Below are 23,738 nucleotides of genomic sequence, written 5' to 3' on the forward strand. Positions count from 1 at the left end.
CATTTCGAGTCGGGTTAGGACTGAGAAGGCTTCCGACCTGAAACGTTATCTGTCCATTTCCCTCCACAGATGTTACGTGCCCGCTCAGTTCCTCTAGTACTTTGTTTTTTGTTCAAGATTCTAACATCTGCAGTTCCTGTGTCTCTCCACACTGTGTTAAATCTCAACTGAAGCTAAAGAACATCACAGTTTTGTTGTGAATAAGTGCCGATCCAGTTGAAACATGGTATTCAGTTCTGGCCTTTGCACATTGGGAGGGACTGGCAGATTCACCAGGATGGCACTGGAGTAATCAGCGTTAAACTGTCAGGGTTAAGCACAGTGTACGGAGTTAAGGAATGATCTAATCATGTACGGGTTGAAACATGCGGCAAGTGATTCATAGGGACATGTCGACAGCAGGCTCCCTGCACATCGGCTCGCCTCTCATGTGGTGTGAGGAAGACAGGGAACAGCTGCAGCTCAGCCTGCTCCTGCTCCTGCTCCGCTGCTGGACCCCAGGCCTGGCTGGGGTGGGGCACAGCATCAGCCCCTCGCCTTTACACCAGAGGTACTGGCACTACCAGCGAGACACCAGCCTTTAAACAGGGAACGGGACCTTGACGGGTTTATTTGTGTGCACTTTTCTAATTAATCTTTAAACTGTGATTCAAGCAAAGAGTTCAAGCTCTTTGTTTATGTTCATTATTTATATCCACTTGAACTATCAAACAGCCATGGGGCTCTCTGGGAACAGGGTCTGGGATCCACCTTGTGAGGCCCAGTTGTGAACATCTCCACTGGCGGGACCACTCCAGCAGGTGGACCACTCCAGCAGGTGGACCATTCCAGCAGGTGGACCATTCCAGCAGGTGGACCACTCCAGCAGGTGGACCACTCCAGCAGATGGACCACTCCAGCAGGTGGACCATTCCAGCAGGTGGACCACTCCAGCAGATGGACCACTCCAGCAGGTGGACCACTCCAGCAGATGGACCACTCCAGCAGATGGACCACTCCAGCAGATGGACCACTCCAGCAGGTGGACCACTCCAGCAGATGGACCACTCCAGCAGGTGGACCACTCCAGCAGATGGACCACTCCAGCAGATGGACCACTCCAGCAGGTGGACCACTCCAGCAGATGGACCACTCCAGCAGATGGACCACTCCAGCAGATGGACCACTCCAGCAGGTGGACCACTCCAGCAGATGGACCACTCCAGCAGGTGGACCATTCCAGCAGGTGGACCATTCCAGCAGGTGGACCACTCCAGCAGATGGACCACTCCAGCAGGTGGACCACTCCAGCAGATGGACCACTCCAGCAGATGGACCACTCCAGCAGGTGGACCATTCCAGCAGGTGGACCACTCCAGCAGGTGGACCACTCCAGCAGGTGGACCATTCCAGCAGATGGACCACTCCAGCAGGTGGACCATTCCAGCAGGTGGACCACTCCAGCAGGTGGACGATTCCAGCAGATGGACCACTCCAGCAGGTGGACCATTCCAGCAGGTGGACCACTCCAGCAGGTGGACCATTCCAGCAGGTGGACCACTCCAGCAGGTGGACCATTCCAGCAGGTGGACTATTTCAGCAGATGGACCACTCCAGCAGGTGCAGCCCTAGGAACAACGAGGGGAGGGCAGCATGGTGGGCAAACACAGGCCGTATTCAGTTTGACCCAGCCCAATGTGCTGACATTAACTACCGAAGCTGTGAATGGTACAGCCCTGGGGTGAGTGGTAGAACAGAGGGACTAAGGAGTACAAGCACATAGTTCCATGAAGGTGGTATCATTGGTCGATATGGTGGTGATGAAGGCTTCTAGCTCACTGGCCTTCATCAGTAAGGGCACTGGCTATCGAGGTTGGGACATTATCTCACAGTTGCACTAGAAGTTGGTGAGGCCATGTTTTGAGTTGTGTTTAGTTGTGGTCACTCTGTTATAGATAGGATGGATGGTGTTAAACTGGAAAGAGTGCAGAGAATATTTACAATGATGTTGCCTGGACTCTAGGGCTTGAGTTAGGGAGAGGTTGGGCAGGCTAAGACTTAATTCCTTGGAGCACTGGAGACCGAGGGGTGTTTTTATACAGGTGTATAAAATCATGAGGGGCATAGATAGTGTGGAGACCCGGGGCTGGGAAATCAGGAACTAGAGGGCATTGGTGTAAAGCCAGGGGGGAGAGATTGAGCAGAAAACCAAGGGGCAACGTTTTCACGCAGTTACAATAATAGACAGGGTGGCACCTTTAAAACAACACTTGGATGGTACATGGATGGGAGAGGTCGAGAGGGACATGGGGGCAAATGGGACTAGCTTAGACAGGATATCTTGGTCAGCATGGACAAGTTGGGCTGAAGGGCCTGTTTCCATGCTGTGTGTCTATGACAGCTGATATATTAGATTTCAACTATTCCTTTCTATAGAAAAATACAGAACGAAAATAAGGGCCCTGAAACATTTCACAGAAGTATTCTCAAACTCTCTCTCTGGCCCAAAAAGCTGTCCAATAGGAAATGTCACAGTGGAAATGGATTGACTTTAGTTTGGAGAAGTTGTGGAGTGCATGCCAGTCAATCATGTTCAGATAACAAACATGATTTCACTGGCTGGCAGGAAATGTAAAGGCCAGAACTGTGTACTGATGGTCCCTGTTGATACTATATTTCATAATTCTGTGGACTGGGCAGCAAGCTAAGGTGCAGAGTGCATTCAGGCTTGGCCTTACTACAGCAGAGCAGTTTGTGGGGCTGTTGTGGACAACTGCTCTTTCTTAGCTCCTCACTGGGTGAGAGCATCAGCTGATGATATTTACAGGCCCAGGTATTCTGCCTCTGCTTTACTAACACAGGCTCATTTCGTTCATTTGTAAGCAAGCAGCTCTGTACACATCAGCACAGCAGCCAGCTGCTGTGACAGCTCGAGATGAGCAGACATTGCCTTTCGCACTCACCCCTGTAGCTTGGGAGAAGGAGCTGAGGTTGACATCAGTGGAGTGCCTTTGGCCACCTCCCTCAGGTCTTTGGCTGCTTCTTTTAGGTGCAGTTCAGCCGTGTTCTAACTGAACGGTGGAGCAGGCTCAGGGGGCTGAGTGGCAGATACGGAGGAAAAGCCAGACGATCAGCTGACTGATCAGCTCCTCCAGGTCTGGTCATCTTGTCGGCAGGAAGCCCACGACTATCCAGCTCTAAAGAGAAAGACATTGCTGACAGCCCCGACTCCCACTCATCTCCTATTATCAGACATTCTTGTAAATACCAGCACTGAATCACTGTTTAGACACCCCACTGTAATGCTACCGTGTTAAACGACATTCTCATTCATCTGCAGTATTTTGCCAACTCGTTAATGCTCTGTGACCAAACAGCAAAATACAGAATTCTGCAACATCCCAATACCCATAATACAACAATTATACTTTTTTGTTCTATTTTCCAGTATACTGCCTATTATAAACAACCCAGCTTGTAACAGCACGAAGATCACCTTAACCACGTGTCAATGCTGCTGCCTAGTAATGCATATGAATCAATGCTAGAAGGGGCAGAGAGTCATACAGCACAGAAACAGGTCCTTCAGCACAACCTCTATTTGTCTGCATCTGGCTCACTTCACTCCAATCATTTCCTGTCCATGTACCAATACAAATGTCTTTGAAATGACGTTATTGTGCCTGCCTTTACCACTTCATCCATAGACTCACCACCTTCTACAATGGGAAAAGTTACCCCTCAGGTTCCAATCATTCTTCCCCTCTCACCTTAGACAAAGGCACTAGTTTTTGACTCCCCTACTCTAGGGAAGGACCAGTTGATTACCTTATCCATGTCATAAGAGTGATACAGTCCCACTTTCCTGCGTTTGGCCCATATCCCTCTCAACCTGCCCAGAAAAGGGAAATACAACGAGATCTGGATGTCACTGAAAGTAAGCATGCAGGTATAGTGAAGCATGCGGGTACAGTGAAGCATGCATGTATAGTGAAGCATGCAGGTATAGTGAAGCATGCGGGTACAGTGAAGCATGCAGGTACAGTGAAGCATGCGGGTACAGTGAAGCATGCCGGTACAGTGAAGCATGCGGGTACAGTGAAGTATGCAGGTACAGCAGGCAGTCAAGAAGGCGAATGGCATATTGAGGGATTGGACACGCTAGAGGCAGGAAACATGTTCCCGATGTTGGGGGATTCCAGAACCAGGGGCCACAGTTTAAGAATAAGGGGTAGGCCATTTAGAACGAAGATGATGAAACACTTTTTCACCCAGATAATTGTGAATCTGTGGAATTCTCTGCCTCAGAAGGCAGTGAAAGCTGATTCTCTGGATGCTTTCAAGAGATAGAGCTCTTAAAGATAGCAGAGTCAAGGGATATGGGAAGAAGGCAAGAACAGGGTACTGATTGTGGCTGATCAGCCATGATCACAGTGAATGGCGGTGCTGGCTCGAAGGGCTGAATGGCCTACTCCTGCACCTGTTGTCCCTGTTCTACATCACAGCGCAGACTATTGTCTAAATGGCGTGAGAATCCAGAAATCTGAGGTGCAAAGGGAGTTAGGAGTGCTGGTGCAAGAATTATCAAAAAGTTAATCTGCAAGTCGAATCGATAGTAAAGAAGGCAAACAAAACAGCTAGCATTTATTTCAAGAGGGCTAGAATACAAAAACAGGGATGTAATGCTAAGGCTCTACAAAGCACTGGTCAGTCTGTATTTGAAGTATCGTGAGCAATTTTGGGCACCATATGTGAGGAAGGATGTGCTGGCTCTGGAGAGGATCCAGAGGAGGTTTACAAGAATGATCCCAGGAGTGGTGAGTGGATTAACATATGATGAGCGTTTGACGGCCATGGGCCTGTACTTTCTGGAGTTTAGAAGAATAAGGGGAGACCTCATTGAAACATACAGAATAGTGAAAGGCTTGGATAGAGTGGATGTGGAGAAGATGTCAGGGGGCAGAGGGTGGCACAGTCACTACCATTCCCTGCCACTGCACCCAGCAAATAGCAGGAGCTTCAGCTAAAGTCCAGGCAGACCACAGCCCTGGATAGAGTGGATGTGGGGAGGATGTTTCCATTAGTGAAAGAGTCTAGGACCAGAGGACACAGGCTCAGAATAACAAGAGAAGGAATTTATTTAGTCAGTGGTGAATCTGTGGAATACTTTGCCACCGAAGGCTGTTGTTAAGGCAGAGATAGATAAATTCTTGATCAGTACGGGTGTCAGTGGTTATGGGGAGAAGGCAGGAAAATGGGTTTAGGAGGAAGGTAGATCAGACATGGTTGAATGGCGTAGTAGACTTGATGGGCCAAATGGCCCAATTCTGCTCCTTTCACTTATGACATGACTTATGACGGCCGTGTTCTATAATACCATCATCACACTCAACACGGCCCTGTTCTACAATACTCAACACGGCCCTGTTCTACAACACTCAGCATGGCCCGACTATTTGCTGTGCAAGTCCTGCCTTGCTTTCTTCTACTAATATGCATCGACATATGAAACTATAGAAACTGGATAGAAAATTGGCTTTATGGAAGGAAGCAGAGGGTGACGGTGGAAGGTTGCTTCTCGGACTGGAGGCCTGTGACTAGTGGTGTGCCTCAGGGTTCGGCGCTGGGCCCGTTACTGCTTGTCATCTACATCAATGATTTGGATGAGGACAAACATGGTAAGATTAGTGAGGAAATATTATATAGATAGAACCGCTTGGATAGTGACTTTTATATAAGCTAGGTAATTTGCAAAAGAAAAGCTTAAAGTTTTCCTGAACTGAAATAAAGTCCAAACAGACAGATACACACAGGCAAAGATGAATCAAAACATGGAGGCCTGAACCTGAATCTACTTAGCTTAGGTTTATTGCTGAGGCACTGGAGGAAATTGTATTTGATATGACTTTGTGTTGAAGAATGGATAACTGAAAAGGGGCCTCTTCTTAGGCCAGAGGTCAGTTTTTCTTTTCTTTGTGGACATTCTTGAACTGTGAGGTTTGTGCTGAGTTTGAGATAATAGGCCCTGTAGTTAGCCTTGGCTATGTTGAATTAGGATGGATGTGAGGGGAGTAGTTGTAAAATACCTTGTAGAGAGATTGGAAATACAGCTCCCAGAGATAGCAGGAAAAGGGGAGGCTGTAAGTTAAGCTGTATGAAGTATGTAAGATAAGTGAATCATGGAACCAAACACTAATTAAGTAAATTGACAGATTTACGACCCATGTATGCTTGGTTGGGATGTGAATGGGGTTTGAACTTAGAAACTGTAATTCAGCAAACTTATATAATTAATGTTTTAAGGACATAGGTAAAAGTATTTCAAACTGTGAAATTGTAGTAAAACAAATTATGAAATGTATGGCCTTAGTAGAAAGGTACACTTTAGACATAGAAATTGTTTAGATTTATATAAATATCTTTCTTCTTGGTATGGGAAGTGTGTATGACTTGTGTGATCATTGTATGTATCTTATATTTTGAGGAGTGGTCTTTGATAAGAGCCTACTGGGGTTTTGCTGTGTTGAAATAAAATAATTCTAAGCAAAGTTATAACACAGGCAAACGAAGGTTGTAAGATGAGACCAGGGAAGGGGGATCATGTGGCTGATGTTGTAAATCACCAGAAGGACTCAGATGATTGATTACTAGCTTGTCATACCCTCTGTATCTGAAATGTCTAATACCTATATAAATGCCATGAGTTTGTATCAAAGTTACTCCTCTCTGGACCCGCCCCAGAGCATCAGCTCTGTGTTGGAAGGTTCAAGAGACTAGTCTCAGCTGAATAAAGAATTGATTTTAACAGCAACAAGTGTTTGAGTCAAGTTGACTTTAGATTGACAGAACTCAGTTTAACATTAGCAAGTTTGCATATAATAATAAGTGGGTGGTTTTGCAGATACTGAAGATAGTTGTGAAAAATTACAGCAGGATCTTGATCAATTAGCCAAGTGGGCTGAGGAATGGTTGATGGAATGTAATGCAGAAAAATGTCAGGTGTTGCATTTCGAGAAGTCTAACATGGGCAGGACTTACACAATGAATGGTAGGGCTCTGAGTAGTGTTGTAGAGCAGTGGGATCTAGTAGTGTAGGTACATAGATCCCTGACGGTGGAGTTGCAGGTCAAAAAGGCTTTTGGCACATTGGCCTTCTTCAGCCAGTGTATTGAGTATAGAAGTTGGGAGGTCATATTGCAGTTATATAAGATGTTGGTGAGGCTACATTTAGAGTATTATGTTCAGTTCTGGGCACTGTATAATAGGAAAGATGTTGTCAAGCTGGAAAGGGTACAGAGAAGATTTACGAGGATGTTGCCAGGACTAGATGGTCTGAGCTATACGGAGAGGTTGCGTAGCCTGGGACTCTATTCCTTGGAGCGTAGGAGGATGAGGGGTGATCTTATAGGGGTGTATAAGATCATGAGAGGAATAGCTTGAGTAGATGCACCAAGTCTCTTGCCCAGAATTGAGGACCAGAGGACAGAGGTTTAAGATAAAGGGGAAATGATTTGATAGGAATCTGAGTGGTAACATTTTCAGACAAAGGGTGGTGGATGCATGGAACAAGCTGTCAGAGGATGTAATTGAGGCAAGCACTATCCCAACATTTAAGAAACAGGTACATTTATAGAACAGGTTTGGAGTGATATGGACCAAATGCTGGCAGGTGGGACACGTGTAGCTGGGACATGTTGGCCATTGTGGGCCTGTTTCCACACTGTATCACTCTATGACTCTATACCACAACTACATGGGCAGTAACAAGTTATCCAGACCAATAGTGCAGCACTATACAGATGGGGCAATCCGTTGAATGTCTGATCATTATTTCACACAGCAACAAAACAGTGCAACATGGCCATATGCACATCTACAGCAATGCAAACCTATCAGTAGTGCTTCATTGTAAACAATTGTCAGATATCCTGAAAGGATATAAAGGCAGTACCAAGCACAAACGTTTCCAGACACATTTGTCTTTGTGTCATCATTTGTATTAAACCTTTACTATAAACTAAAAAAGCATTTTAATAAATCTAATCAGAGAATTTTCATGTTTCAGTTCCATTGTTTTGGCTTCAAAATCCAAGATTGATCTATTGTCACAAATGAAGAGAATGGTTTGCAGCCCACATCACCGCTGTAGAGGCACAGGGGCACACAGTACGCTAACAGGCTCTTCGGCCCAACTTGTCCATGTTGACCAAGATGCACCATCTAAACTAGTCCCAGTCACCCACATTTCACCAATATGCCTCTAAATGTATTGACTCATGACTATTTATGTACCTCAACTGGCAGCTCGTTCCATATATCCCCTGTGTCCCTCAGATTCCTATTAAATCTTTCCCCTCTCGCCATAGACCGATAGTTCTTGACTTCTCTACCCTGGTAAAAGAGTCTGTGCATTCATCATTACTATTCCCCTAGTGATCTTATTCACCTCTGTAAGATCACCCCTCATCCTTCTGGGCACCAAGCAATAAAGTCCCAACATTTACAGTAATCCCAAGGTGAATGCAGGAACACATCATCCATCGTATTGGCCTTTTTTAACTTCACCAAGTCTTTGACTCCATCAACCAAGGGAGGATGGAAAACTCTCTCACACTGAAGCCAGCATCGTATGCAGACAACACTCACATCTGTTCACGCTCCAGTGTACCAGCACTGCCTAAAGCTGACTGAGGGAAAGCATGATTCATGATTGAATCCTCACGCCTGGCACGCAGCTCGTGAAGTAGCATTGATCCACCCCCTTCTATCTGAGGGACAGGGACAACCTCCAATACAGACGTCAAAGCTCCCTGCTCGATCCTTCAACTACATCCACAGTGACGGCATCAGTGCCCTCTTGCAGCAAACAGCCCCAGGACTGAAACATTGACCATGCTCAACCTGCTCTGATGAGCCTGCCTGAAACCCAACTCCCAAAACAAGTACTCTGTTTTGTTCTGCTGTCTCAAAAATGTTGCACTTTAAGGATGTTTCTCAAAGGCTTCTACACAAAAGGATTATGTCCGCACCAACTCATTGAACCCTCTGGCCAAGGGGTACAGTGCCCGCGGGAGAAGCATCCAGGAGGTTCTGAACCCCAACAGGTCTCAACAATGGGAGCACACAGAGGGGGAAGTACAAACAGTAGATTGAGCACTCTGTTTCCTCATCAAGCACCATCTGTACCACTGGGGCAGCCTGGAGATTTCACATTGACCTCATTGGTCATCTCAGAACTGATAGAAGCAAGTCACACTAGACTACAAGATGCCTACGTAAACTGGGTTTCAGATCAGGCTGCCATTATTCCTCTCCCCACCACAGCCATTCCACTGTGACCAGCACAGAATAGTAACAGCACGACTAGTTTACATGCCAGCTTCCTGTCTAAATGTGGCCAAACAATCATGGAAATAGGACAGAGTGCAATGTTTAATATGGGTGCACATTGCATGAGAGGAGACTTGTACAAATCACTACCACCCCACCACAAACCCACACTGCACTGACCTCAATGTGCTTTGTGTAACTCAGTGGCTGAGTCAGTCATCCATTAGAAATTGCTTGTGCATGCACAACTCAGACATAGACTTCCCTTCTTGCTGCAATGACGTCAAGTTAAGTCAAGTCTGATGTCAGCATTTTAAATGGAGAACTATGTAATCTGTCTGCATAGGTATTCCATGCAATGGTGCAGGGTCTGCACGGTGTTGCATGCAACGTTGCAGGGTCAGGCTGCAACAGCATTGCTTCCACCCCTTGCTCCCTTCTCATTGTATCCCCTGGTGCACTAGGGTAGCATAATGAGCAAAACGCTGCTGGAGGAACTCAGTAACTCAGGCAACATCCATGGAGGGAGATGGACAGATTCCTCCTCTTCCCTCTTTATCAAACACCCTTTGTCTCCATTTCATTTCTAGCCATTCCACCATCACCCTCCACCCCCCCCCCCTCACCTGTATCCACCTATCACTTGCCAGGCTTGCCACCACCACCTGCCCCCACCTCTCTTTTTCAGCTTTCCCCTCTCTCCTTCATGTCCCGACCCGAGATGTTGTCTGTCCATTTCTCTCCACAGACGCTGTCTGACCCGATCAGTTCCTTGTTATTTTGCTTAAGATTGCAACATCTGTAGACTTTGGTGTGGCCATGTTAAAGACACATGCTTGTGTTTGTATGGGGTTACACTACCTGGACATCTCAACATGAAGAGGATTTCAATGATCAGTTGGTCAACCAGAATTAGAACTAATCAGACATATGCCTGCCTATAATTCAGCTACGTTTCCATACTCTGGTCCCGATGAGATCCCCACCCGCCCCCCTGGAAACCTTGTCCAAGGCCCTGTGATGAAACATACAGGGTCCTGCATTCACTAACCTCCATACAACTGTCTCCAAAGAGAGGATTTCAGTTCAGTCAAGATAATGTTAGTTGGAGCAAAAATTGAACTGCTGGAAGAACTTAGCAGGTCAGTTAGCATCAGGGGCGGGAAATGGACAGTCAATATTTCACTCGAGGCCCTTCATCTGGAATCAGGGACCAGATACAAAATGCCGACTGTCCTTTTCCATTCACAGATGTTGATCCACTGAGATCTTCCAGCAGTTTGACGTTTGCTCCAAATGCCAGCATCTGCAGTCCTTTGTGTGGCGATAATGTTAATCAGACACTTCATAGATTGTGCTTCAATTGCTACTTTACAGAATTAATACTTTGATGTTGGAGCCCACATGCAGATTTACTGCTGATACTACCAATACTCCACTGAAAACTACAACATGATTTGAGGAATTATTATAGTGAACACTGTCATTATCCCAAAGAGAAACAGCCAACTGATGGTAGAACTGCAGACTCCCGGGGAGTGGACAGTCAGGGTGAAGGCATAACAGGAATAGGTGGGGCCTCGTATCACAATGTGTTTAAAGAAACTATAAACTTGAGCTTCAGACCTGGAATATTAACTGTAATGTTGCAGTTACATGTATGTAATAAGTCAAATAATAGTTATTATCATTTAATATCTTGGAAACTTCAAATATTAAAGACACAGTGCTGGAGTAACTCAGGGGGTCAGGCGGCATAAAAACATAGAAAACAGGTGCAGGAGGAGGCCATTCGGCCCTTCGAGCCAGCACCACCATTCATTGTGATCATGGCTGATCTTCCCCAATCAATAACCCGTGCCTGCCTTCTCCCCATATCCCTTGTCTCCACTAGCCCCTAGAGCTCTATCTATCTCGCTCTTAAATCCATCCAGTGACTTGGCCTCCACTGCCCCCTGTGGCAGGGAATTCCATAAATTCACAACTCTCTGGGTGAAAACTTTTTTTCTCACCTCAGTCTTAAATGACCCCCCCTTTATTCTAAGCATCTCTGGAGAACATGGATGGGTGACGTTTCCACCAACATTCCTTCCTCTAGCTTCACAATTCACAACTCTTCAATCATTTTGTCCCATACTTTGTCCTTTGCCCTAGCTATCTGCCTATCAACCCCCCCCCCCCCTCACCACTGTGCAGCTATTATCTGCTAAACTTCGTCCTGCCCCTCCTGTATTCCAGCTCTCTCCTCCCCCCTGCTCCCCCACATCTGGTTTGAAGAAGGGTCTCGACCCGAAACGCCTGGCCCACTGAGTTACTCCAGCACTCTGTGAAACGTCACCTATCTATGTTCTCCACAGATGCTGCCTGTCCCGCTGAGTTACTCCAGCACTCTGTGAAACGTCACCTATCTATGTTCTCCACAGATGCTGCCTGTCCCGCTGAGTTACTCCAGCACTCTGTGAAACATCACCTATCCATGTTCTCCACAGATGCTGCCTGACCCACTGAGTTACTCTAGCACTTTTTTACTCCAGCTATTTTTATAAACCAGCACCTGCAGTTCCTTGTTTCAACATCAATGGCAACTGTGTCTGAAGCCTATTATTTCTGCAGTGAATTCTAAGCAGGAACGTAGGCAATTGCCCGATAAAACTACTTGAGGCAGAAGTGATGCCGTTCTCATATTGGCCAAAGTATCAGAGACCAGTGAGAGAAATGGTTCCCAGGGACCATCGACTAAAAGCTGCTCTCAACAGTGCTAAACTTTGGATAAACAATTGACATCAGATGGGCACAGTAATGAAAGCAATTGCCTACGTTTCCACACAGCGTTAGATTAGCTCCACATCCAGCTGGTTACATACCCCGCATCACAACCATCACAGAGGAGAAGGCTATCTTCCCGGTCACTCCGTCCACACACCTCACAGTTTGTCACGTCCTCTTGCCCCTCTTCATTGTCTTTGTTAGGGTTCAGTACTGGAAGCTTCAAAAGAAATTGAAGGTCTTAGTAATCATATATCTGACAGACTTATTATACCTCAAGGGTGGCACGGTGGAGCAGCGGTAGAGTTGCTACCTTACAACGCTGGAGACCCGGGTTCCAACCCGACTATGGGTGTTGTCTGTACTCCGTTTGTACGTTCTCCCCGTGACCTGCGTGGGTTTTATCCAAGATCTTCAGTTTCCTCCCACACTCCAAAGACGTACAGGTTTGTAGGTTAATTGTCTTGGTAAATGTAAAAAAACTGTCCCAAGTGTGTGTAGGATAGTGTTAATATGCAGGGATCTCTGGTCGGCCGAAGAGCCTGTTTCCGCGCTGCATCTCTAAACAAAATTACACTAAGCTCATGTGCTGCACAGATCAGCTGTCAAAGGGGTGAGGTTGTGAAGCCACAGTGCGGGAGGGGCATCAGATTCATTTGTAAAAATAACATTCTATTACAGCAAGGACAGAATGCTAAACTAGTGTTAGCCAGAGCTGTATACATGTGCATGCCTGGTTCAGACAGGGTCACATGCCAGCCTCTCCTGACTGTAACCAAGATTCATTCACGTGTGCTGTTCCCAACACCACCGTGACAAACAGAATGTTTACCAAGCAGAACTGAATGAGGAAAAATAGTAATCGCTTCTCTATTGATGCAATAAGCAGTTAGCATACTGTTATATTCCGGACGGCAGAATGAATAACAACTTACACGCAGGTTGCCTGGATCACGAGAGAGATTTATTACCCATCATTCCCTGCTTAAATTGAACACCAACTCATTAACATACACATGAATATGTATGAACACATTGCACTGCTCTCCTTTAAATCTAAGTACCCAGTTACAATTTTGTTGCTGTGATTTAAACCAGTATATATAAAATCTTAAATGATAAACATAATATATTTATTTTACATATCTACACATTTTTGTTCTACTTGTGCAGTGATTTATTTAACTTACAAACCTAACCTGGCTACTGGTTTACGCATCCTGCCTGATCGTCTAACAGTAACAGGTGTAAGAGGTTTAGGTGTTGACTCAACTGTAGGCTTGCTTGGCTCTGTTTTAGTACCCTGACTTTGACCAGAGGAATCTGTTTCTTTGTCTGCACTAACTGAACTTTGTGCTTTATTCACAGTGGTCTCTTCCAACTCGCCTTCAGATTAAAAACTCAGGGATTAGGACTTCATGTTCAGTTTTTGGTTCATCTTTGGCAGGAATCATTTGATCAACATGAACACTTTTGATCCTATCTCCAACTTCAACTAAGTATCTTTTTGTTCCACACACTTCCACTATTTCCCCAACATCCCATTTGTCTCGACTGGACTTGTTGAGAGGACTGAGAACATGAACCTGTTCATCTGGCTTGAAGTAGCTCTCCTTTTTGTGGGAGTCAAAATGGTGTTTTTGACTTAACTGTTTTTGCTCAACTCTCAAGGCCAAATTCGGTTGAACTAGACCTAGGCATATTCTTAGCCTTCTCTTCATCAACAGTTCTGCAGGTGAGTAACCTGTTTTTGTGTGTTGTGTGGTTCTGTACTTCAGCAAGAAACTAGCCAAACGATGTTTCATGCTGAGCTTTGAACTACCCTGCAAAACCTGTTTCTTGAGAGTGTGTTTGCCAACTCTAATAGACCTTTCCGCCGCCCCGTTGGAGACTGGACGGTATGGAGGAACAAGCGTGTGTTTTACACCCTTCCGTTGCATGAACTCTTTGAACCGTTCTGAACAAAACTGAGGCCCGTTATCAGAAAGAAGTTCTTCCGGTAAACCACGGCATGCAAAAATTGATCTCAACTCATCTATGGTACACTGAGTAGTAGTGCTTGACCCCATATGCTTAACCTCAATCCGTTTGGAATGACTATCTATTAGTACCAGAAAGTGATCATTACCCTTTTCACAAAAATCTACATGAACTCTCTGAAAAGGTCTACTTGGCCATGACGAGGGTTGCAATGGTGTTTTTGGTGGTTTACTCCAGCAATTTTGACAGACACTACATTTGCTCACCAGTAACTCGATGTCACTGTCAATACCAGACCAATACACAAAACTTCTGGCAATTGACTTCATGCTTACTATGCCAGGATGTTCGGCATGAAGTTCATTCATGATTTTGTTTCTCAAAGACTCTGGTACAACCACGCTGTAACCCCACTTAATGCATCCCTGCTCACATGATAATTCATGGCGTTGATTATGGAAAGGCTTCAGCTCTGAGTTCAGAACTGAGTTCAATCCACTATTTATTTCAGTCCATCCGTTCAATGTCTGTTCATAGACCCACTTCAGCACATTGTCTTTCTCTGTTTCTGCTGCAATTTCTGTTGCACTCACTGGAAAGTCTTCATCTACAACTTGCAGTGTGTACATTGAGTTCTCACTTCCCATGTCAGAGTTCTCATGGGGCAACCGTGACAACGCATCTGCAACTGCGTTGCACTTGGAGCTCCTGTACTCCACCTTGTAGTCATACTGGGACAGCAAAATTGCCCAGCGCTGCATCCTTGATGCTGCCATGGAAGGTATAGCTGACTTGGGACCAAGTATCACTAGTAGTGGCTTGTGATCAGTCACCAGGGTGAATGGTCTGCCGAGACGAAACTGATGGAATGTCTTGATTCCGAACACGATGCTGAGTGGTTCCTTTTCTATCTGCGCATAGTTGCGTTCACTCGATGACAGGGTGCGGGATGCAAAAGCAATAGGCTTTTCCTGTCCGTCATTCATTACGTGGGAGATCACTGCACCTACACCATAACTTGAAGCATCACAAGCAAGTTTCATCTCACGTGTCGTATCGTAGTGAACAAGGAGTTTGTCACTTGTCAAGTCTTCCTTGCAGATGTCAAATGCACGTTGCTGTTCCTTTCCCCACGTCCATTTCACATCTTTTTGTAGCAGATGATGTAGTGGCTTTAGCACAGTTGCTAAATCTGGAAGGAATCGTGCAAAGAACTGCACCATCCCAAAGAATGATCGTAGCTATGACACATTGTTGGGTTTTGGAGCATTCACTATTGCTTTCACTTTCGCCTTCACAGGGCAAAGTCCGTTGGCATCTACATTGTCCAAGGTAGACCACCTCTGACTGCGCAAATGCACATTTACTTTGTCGCAGTTTGACATTGTGGCAGTTCAGTCGTGTGAGAACTTCCTCAAGGATTTCCAGATGTTCTACCATGCCCTCTGTGAATATCAGTAGGTCATCCTGGTTGCACACACAGTGCGGAATACCTTGTAATATTGTGTCCATGACAGACTGAAAACATTTCAGCTACGATTTCACACCATAGGGCAGCTTTGGATATGATTACAAGCCCTTATGTGTGTTGAAAGTCAAGTACTGCTGACTTTCCTTGTCAACATTGAGTTGGGCGCAAGTGTGAGACAAATCCAGTTTAGTGAAGACTCTTGCTCCGCTAAGTTCTGCGTACAGATCTTACGAGGTTGGTAACGGATATTATTCATCATCAACGGCTTGGTTGATTGTGACTTTGTAATCACCACATAGTCGAACAGTTTTGCCGGCCTTGGGTATGGCCACAATTGGCGTTGCCCAGTTACTCTGGTCTGTCTTCACGAGTACTCCATTCCGCTCTATCTTGTCGAGTTCTACCTCCACTTGTTGCTTTAGTGCATATGGTACAGGTCTTGGTCGACAATACACAGGTCTCACATCTTGCCCAAGTCAAATGTATGCAGAATACCCTATTATTCCTGTGTAACTATCGGCAAAAATCTCTGCATGTTTGCATATGACGTTTTCAAGACGTGATTTGGACAAATCGACGCTGAAAATGTTCTTCCAGTCTGATTCTATTCTACTCAGACAATCCTTTCCAAGGAGGGTTGGTTTATTTCTGTAGCTGGCCACTATGATGGGCAGTTACTGACTGACCATTATGCTGAACTTTACAGTTCATTTGTCCACAAGTCTCCAAACCTTCACCTAAGTAGGTTCTCAGCTTGACCTTATTCTCAAACAATGGTATCTGCAGGAACTTTGTTTCGTACAGGTCTTTGCTCATGACCGAACAATCTGCTGCCGTGTCAATACACATATCCATTAACTGTTCATTTATTAATAGTTTAGTTCGAAAGTCCTTGCCTTGGCTGGTTGTATGCTTATCGATGTTGGTTGCATAAATGGTGTACAACCCAAGTTCATTTACATCTGAGTTCATCTCCAAGTTGTGAACTCCTTTCTGGTGTTTTCACTTGATTCCCGCAGATTGTTGGTTTCCTGTTTTAAGCTTGGCCTGACATGCTGAGGCGATATGGCCTTTCTTCTGGCAGTTATAGCACTTGGCCATTTTGAACTGACAAAATTGGGATGAGTGATTACCGTTGCAACGATAAAAACTGGCTGAACTTGGCTCCCCGCCATACTTTGGTACACAAAAAAGCTGGAGAAACTCAGCGGGTGCAGCAGCATCTATGGAGCGAAGGAAATAGGCAAAGTTTCGGGCCGAAACCCTTCTTCAGACTGATCGGGGGTGGGGGGCGGGGACAAGAAAGGAAAAAGGAGGAGCCCGAAGGCTGGGGGATGGGAGGAGACAGCAGGGGGGCTGAGGAAGGGGAGGAGACAGCAAGGACTAACAAAATTGGGAGAATTCGATGTTCATGCCCCCAGGATGCAGACTCCCCAAGCGGAATATGAGGTGCTGTTCCTCCAATTTCCGGTGCTGCTCGCTGTGGCCATGGAGGAGACCCAGGACAGAGAGGTCGGAGACGGAATGGGAGGGGGAGTTGAAGTGCTGAGCCACCGGGAGGTCAGCTTGGTTATTGCAGACCGAGCGGAGGTGTTCGGCGAAACGATCGCCCAACCTCCGCTTGGTCTCGCCGATATAGATCTGCTGACATCTAGAGCAGCGGATGCAATAGATGAGGTTGGAGGAGATGCAGGTAAACCTCTGTCGCACCTGGAACGACTGCTTGGGTCCTTGAACGGAGTCGAGGGGGGAGGTAAAGGGACAAGTGTTGCATCTCTTGCGGTTGCAACGGAAAGTGCCTGGGGAGGGGGTGGTACGAGAGGGAAGGGAAGAATTGACAAGGGAGTTATGGAGGGAGCGGTCTTTGCGGAAGGCAGATATGGGGGGAGATGGGAAGATGTGGCGAGTGGTGGGGTCACGTTGGAGGTGGCGAAACTGACGGAGGATTACTTTTTGTATGTGATGGCTGGTGGGGTGAAAGGTGAGGACTAGGGGGACTCTGCCCTTGTTGCGAGTGGGGGGATGGGGAGAGAGAGCAGTGTTACGGGGTATGGAAGAGACCCTGGTGCGAGCCTCATCTATGGTGGAGGAGGGGAACCCCCGTTCCCTGAATAATGAGGACATTTCAGATGTCCTGGTGTGGAACGCCTCATCCGTGGAGCAGATGCGGCGTAGACGGAGGAATTGGGAGTAGGGGATGGAGTCCTTACAGGAAGCAGGGTGGGAAGAAGTGTAGTCCAGATAGCCATGGGAGTCAGTGGGTTTATAGTGGATGTCGGTCAGAAGTCTAATACTTTGGTTTTGGTTTAGCGCCTCTTGGTTTGGCCATAGGCACTGCCTTGTGACTGTAAACGGCCACTGCAGTTCGTGGTGGACGAAACTCGCGAGCATTCTTTGATGCCGTCTCCATTGTGGTAGCAATCTTGCATGCTTTCTCGAATGTGAGATCTGGAATGTTCATGAGTTTGGACTGAATTCGTTCATCCACTAGACCACAAACAAATCTGTCGCGTAGTGCGCGTCTGAGAAAGGTTCCAAAGTTACAGTGCAAAGTTAAGTTTTTCAAGGCAACAATGTACTCATTGATTGTCTCATTCTGCTTCTGGTTTCTAGTGCCAAATTTATAGCTTTCTGCAATTTCCAGAGGCTTTGGGTTGAAGTGCTCCTCCAACTTCTTCATAATGTCATTGAATGGCACGTCTTTTGCCTTTAAGGGTGCAAGGAGATTCACGAGTGTGCCGTACATTTCAGGACCAATCTCCGTGACAGAATCGCTTCCATGTGTTCGCAAACGGCCTTATTTGTTTCAGTCACTATCTCTCCTTCACCACTAATCTCTATTATGTTGTTTGCCGTGAAAAACATGTTCGCTCTCTCCATATAGGAGCTGAACGGCTCTCTACTCTTGTCAAAAGTGCCAAGGTTTCCGATGTAGCCCGTGGACGCTGCCATCGTGTCGTTCTCTTTTTTTTTTTTAAAGAATCTGTTCAAAAACCCTGAATTCCTGTCAGTTCTGGTGTAACAATTCACCTAAAACTTAGCCGTACAAAAGCTATTTAGCTTGAGGAACTCAACAAAAAAAAATCTTATACAATCCCAAGAACGGCATCTTGCCACGTAGACACAACACAGAGATAGCCTGACAAACTCTCGACGATTTGTCCAGCTGCTGTTTTAAACAACAGTCCCCTGCATAGAAGGATCTGCGGCCTATCGTGTCCAGCTCGCAAACAACTGCGACACAATTCCGTATTTACTGTTTAAAATGTTAACCAATACTGCATGTTGCAAAACAGTCCTGCACTGTAATTATAGGATGAGTTGACAAATTCTATCTCATCCTCGTCGCCAAATTTGTTATATTCCGGACGCAGAATGAATAACAACTTACACGCAGGTACTGGATCATGAGAGAGAGATTTACATGTTTTTGTATGAATACATTACACATACCAACTCACCTTCTTTAAAACTGTCCCTCCAAAATGTGTACGCACACAGATGTTTTTGAAAGTGATTCGATCCACAGGGCATGAATTGGCATTCTGTGGGAGAGATACATTGAAAAACCCCATCAGGACATTTCCTTTTACTTAGTAAAGCTGACATGAAACAATTTGCTTTGTAATTTTATGATTTGGCATCTAGCTACTTATTCCACGTGGAATGTGCATGCAAGGAACTGCTCACTATTACCTGTGCTTCTATGTCTGGGAGCAAGCATTGCAACGGCACCGTTCACCTCCTCAGGATGTCCCTCAGCTCTTTACACCCAACTAAATAATATTGGTGATTGTACTCACCCACTTCAGCACAATATATCGGTGTTGTTACACTGTAGATTACTGTACATCCCTTCAGCATAGCTTGCCCATGCCTGCCCACATTGACATCCTGGGCTTGTCCTATCTCCTATTCTATAAACCTGTTCCAAATTAGTAATTGTATCTTGCTCAGTAGCTTCCTCTGGCAGCTCATTCCAGACACAATCTGCCCTCCGAGTGAACAAGTTGTCCCTGAGGTGGGTGGGATGTGGGTCACTGAGCAAAGGCTTTACACATCCTAAATCAGTTTAGAGCAGGCAGTGGTGCTGGCCTTCATCAGAGGGGCATTGAGTATGTCACAGCTTCAGGGGACTTTGGTGAGGCCACATTTATAGTATTGTGTGCACTGATGATCATCCCATTACAGGAACAATCTGAAGGCTTTGGAAAGGGTGCAGAAGAGTTTTACCAGAATGTTGCTTGGATTAGAGGGGAGTAGCTACAGTGAGCTTAAATTGGATTGTTTGCTGTGGAATGTCAGAGACTGAGGGGAGACCTTATAGAAGTATATAAAATGATGACTAGCGGATAGATGGGTAGACGATCAGTACTATCTCCCTGGGTAGAAATGTCAAAGACATTTATGCCACTTTAGGGCATAGCTTTAAGTTGAGAAGGCATTACCATGAGGCCACGTTAAACTAATCTCCTCAGCCTGTGTGTGATCCATATCCCTGCATTTCCATGTGCCTATCCACAGCTTCTTAAATGTCACTATCATATCAGCCACCATGTTCCAGGGATAGGTCACTGATTTCATTCCACTCAGGGCTGAAGCAGTTTCTGGTTGACTAAATGTCACCTCCTCAAATTGCTGGGAAATTCAACAATTATAACCTCCTAGGCCAGCTATAATCATTTAAACAAGAGGGAAGTGTCCAGGTTTTAATCACCCCCCGCGCTAATCTGGATATTCATTATCCCTGATCCAAGGAGATTCATGGCCTCACTGGGGAGTATACACTGCAATACACGGGGAGTATACACTGCAGATATACAGTACACACAGTATACACTACACACAGTATACACTACACACAGTATACACTACACACAGTGTACACTGCACACAGTATACACTGCAATACATGGGGAGTATACACTGCAGGTATACAGTACACACAGTATACACTACACACAGTATACACTGCACACAGTATACACTGCACACAGTATACACTGCACACAGTATACACTGCAATACACGGGGAGTATACATTGCAGATATACACTACACACAGTATACACTACACACAGTATACACTGCAGATATACACTACACACAGTATACACTGCACACAGTATACACTACACAGTATACACTACACAGTACACACTACAGTATACACTACACACAGTATACACTGCAGATATACACTACACACAGTATACACTGCACACAATATACACTACACACAGTATACACTACAGTATACACTACACACAGTATACACTACAGTATACACTACACACAGTATACACTGCACACAGTATACACTGCAATAGACGGGGAGTATACACTGCAGATATACACTACACACAGTATACACTGCACACAGTATACACTACACACAGTATACACTACAGTATACACTACACACAGTATACACTGCACACAGTATACACTGCAATAGACGGGGAGTATACACTGCAGATATACACTACACACATAATACACTACACACAGTATACACTACAGTATACACTACACACAGTATACACTGCAGATATACACTACACACAGCATACACTGCACACAGTATACACTACACACAGTATACACTACAGTATACACTACACACAGTATACACTGCAATACACGGGGAGTATACCCTGCAAATATACAGTACACACAGTATACACTACAGTGTACACTACACTATATACACTACACACAGTATACACTGCACACAGCATACACTACAGTATACACTGCACACAGTATACACTACAGTATACACTACACACAGTATGCACTGCACACAGTATACATTACACACAGTATACACTACACACGGTATACGCTGCACACAGTATACACTACACACAGTATACACTGCAGTATACAATACACACAGTATACACTACACACAGTATACACTACACACAGTATACACTACACAGTATACACTACACACAGTATACAGTATACACTGCACACAGTATACACTACACACAGTATACACTGCAGTATACACTACACACAGTATACACTGCAGTATACACTACAGTATACACTACACACAGTATACACTACACACAGTATACACTACAGTATACACTACACACAGTATACACTGCAGTATACACTACACAGTATACACTGCAGTATACACTACACACAGTATACACTACACATAGTATACACTGCAGTATACACTACACACAGTATACACTACACACAGTATACACTGCAGTATACACTACACACAGTATACACTGCAGATGTCTGTCAATAATTAAGCATGTCTGTAGCATCATAAAGTTAACAACAGTTCCACAGGCTCAGACACTCACCTTTGCCCACTCAAGGATGCAGTCAAGGCAGAAGTAATGCATGCAGTTCTCTGGAGTCCCGATGGCCTGATCCCGGAAGACATTCAGACAGATTGGGCAATTCTCTCCCTCTTCATCAGAGCTGCTGGCCCACTTTTCCCCAGAGCCCAGCTTCTTGTTGGCCACTCCTCCAGCACCACCTTCAGCCTCATCGCCATCTTCATCGTCACAAGAAAAGAAAAGAGACTTTTACAAAATATAATGTATAAATTAGCCAACGATACCACTGCCGTTGGCTGAAGGATGGGTGGTGAGTTAGCATGCAGGACCTGGCTGATGATACGGCAACAACCACTTCTCGCTCAAGTGGAAGTGAGGATCCCACACCCAGTTTTCATTGTGGCTCGGCAGTGGAGTGTCAGCAGCTTTAAATTTTTGGGAGTGAACATCTCAGATGGCCTCTCCTGGGCCCAGCACAGAGATCTAATCACAAAGGTGGTGCACCAGTGCCTCAACTTTATTTGTACGGTTTAAAGTGTTTTGACCTGTCATCGAATACTTGAACAACATTGTACACAAGATACTATAGAAAGTATCTTGACCGCTGCATCATGGCCTGGTACGGCAATTCTAACGCACAGGAACTCCAGAGGCTGCAGAGAGTGGTCGACTCAGCCCAGTCCATCACGGGCACAGACCTCCCCACCATTGAAAGCATCTACAACAGGTGCTGCCTCAAGAAGACACAGCATCTATCATCAAGGGTTCCCACCATCACTGTACCATGAGGCAGGAGATACAGAAGCTGAAGTCCCACACCACCAGGTTCAGGAACAGCTACTTTCATACAGTTCTTGCACTGACCTGCACACACCTCATCCTACCTGAGCATCACTGGACCATCCCAGGCACTACCATGCTCTTGTTTCTCACTGTGTTGTGCACTAATGTCTTGTCTGTACCCAGTGTCTTGTATAATGTTTGTGTTCCTATAATGCTGCTGCCAAGCAAAGATGCAATTATACCTGCACCTCCCTGTACTTGCACACTTGACAATAAATTCAACTTGGTTTGACCTGATTAACAACATTTCTATTAATCTACTTTGAATCACAATGAGCACAACAGTGACACACAATGCGACAACAATAGCCTGCATGTAGAAGGCATCTTTAACATAGTAAAACCAATTGCCATGGTGCTATACAGAAATGTTATTCCAACCTACATTGATACCAAGCAGTTAGCCGGCTACAACACTTTCCTGGTAAATATGCACTTAACTCCAGATGAACTTCAAGCAGCAACTTCATCACTGAAGTTGGTTGTGAGCTGGTTACCAAGACACTGTGTACAGCAGAGTTTTACATTGTAAACAGCAGCAGGTGACAAGCTAGCCTGATGAAGCTGAACACACACATCCATGCCTGGCTATCTACATTGTTGGTCAGTTTGAGTTCCATCATCTGCAGACTCTTGTGTCTCCAAATGACACAAATATTTGTGAATTTCTGATATGGAAGTTTGAAAAACACCAAAAAAACATATTTCAAATTAAAACACTTGTTCAAAGGGGAAACATGGGAAGTCTGTCCTTGCCACCACTCTGGGCTTTGGGAATGCACAGCAACTCCAAGTAGTTCTATAACACTCTGCTCTAGAATGCTCCCAGCATCTGGTTTTGTTCCCAAAACACAACCCTTCCACTTATCCGAATTAAAGTCCATTTGCTATTCCTGAGTCCACCGAGCCAGTTTATCAAGATCCTGCTGTATTTCTTGATAATCGCCATCACTGTCTACAGTGTCACCTACTTTATTGTAATCTGTAAACCTTGTGCATTCTCATTCAGATTACTGGTATAGATGACAAACAGCACTGATCACTGAGGT

At 45.4% G+C, this 23,738-nt stretch overlaps 1 protein-coding gene across 5 annotated transcripts in view; it reads right to left on the reverse strand.

Annotated features, from left to right (window-relative positions):
- Positions 1-23,738, reverse strand: part of LOC116984480 (PHD and RING finger domain-containing protein 1-like) — a 70,153-nt gene that overhangs the window by 29,127 nt on the left and 17,288 nt on the right. For 4 of the 5 annotated variants that reach the window (XM_033038608.1, XM_033038609.1, XM_033038607.1 and 1 more), the window contains 3 exons: positions 21,868-22,064; positions 18,988-19,071; positions 12,174-12,295 (listed from right to left, as the gene is read on the reverse strand). In XM_033038608.1, coding sequence (XP_032894499.1) covers positions 12,174-12,295; positions 18,988-19,071; positions 21,868-22,064 — 403 coding nt within the window. Of the gene's footprint in view, positions 1-2,942; positions 3,153-12,173; positions 12,296-18,987; positions 19,072-21,867; positions 22,065-23,738 lie in introns of those variants that run through there. The other variant, XM_033038610.1, reaches the window with a different exon arrangement.

Source organism: Amblyraja radiata, chromosome 20 (assembly GCF_010909765.2).
Source record: "Amblyraja radiata isolate CabotCenter1 chromosome 20, sAmbRad1.1.pri, whole genome shotgun sequence".
Classification (NCBI taxonomy): Eukaryota; Metazoa; Chordata; class Chondrichthyes; order Rajiformes; family Rajidae; genus Amblyraja; species Amblyraja radiata.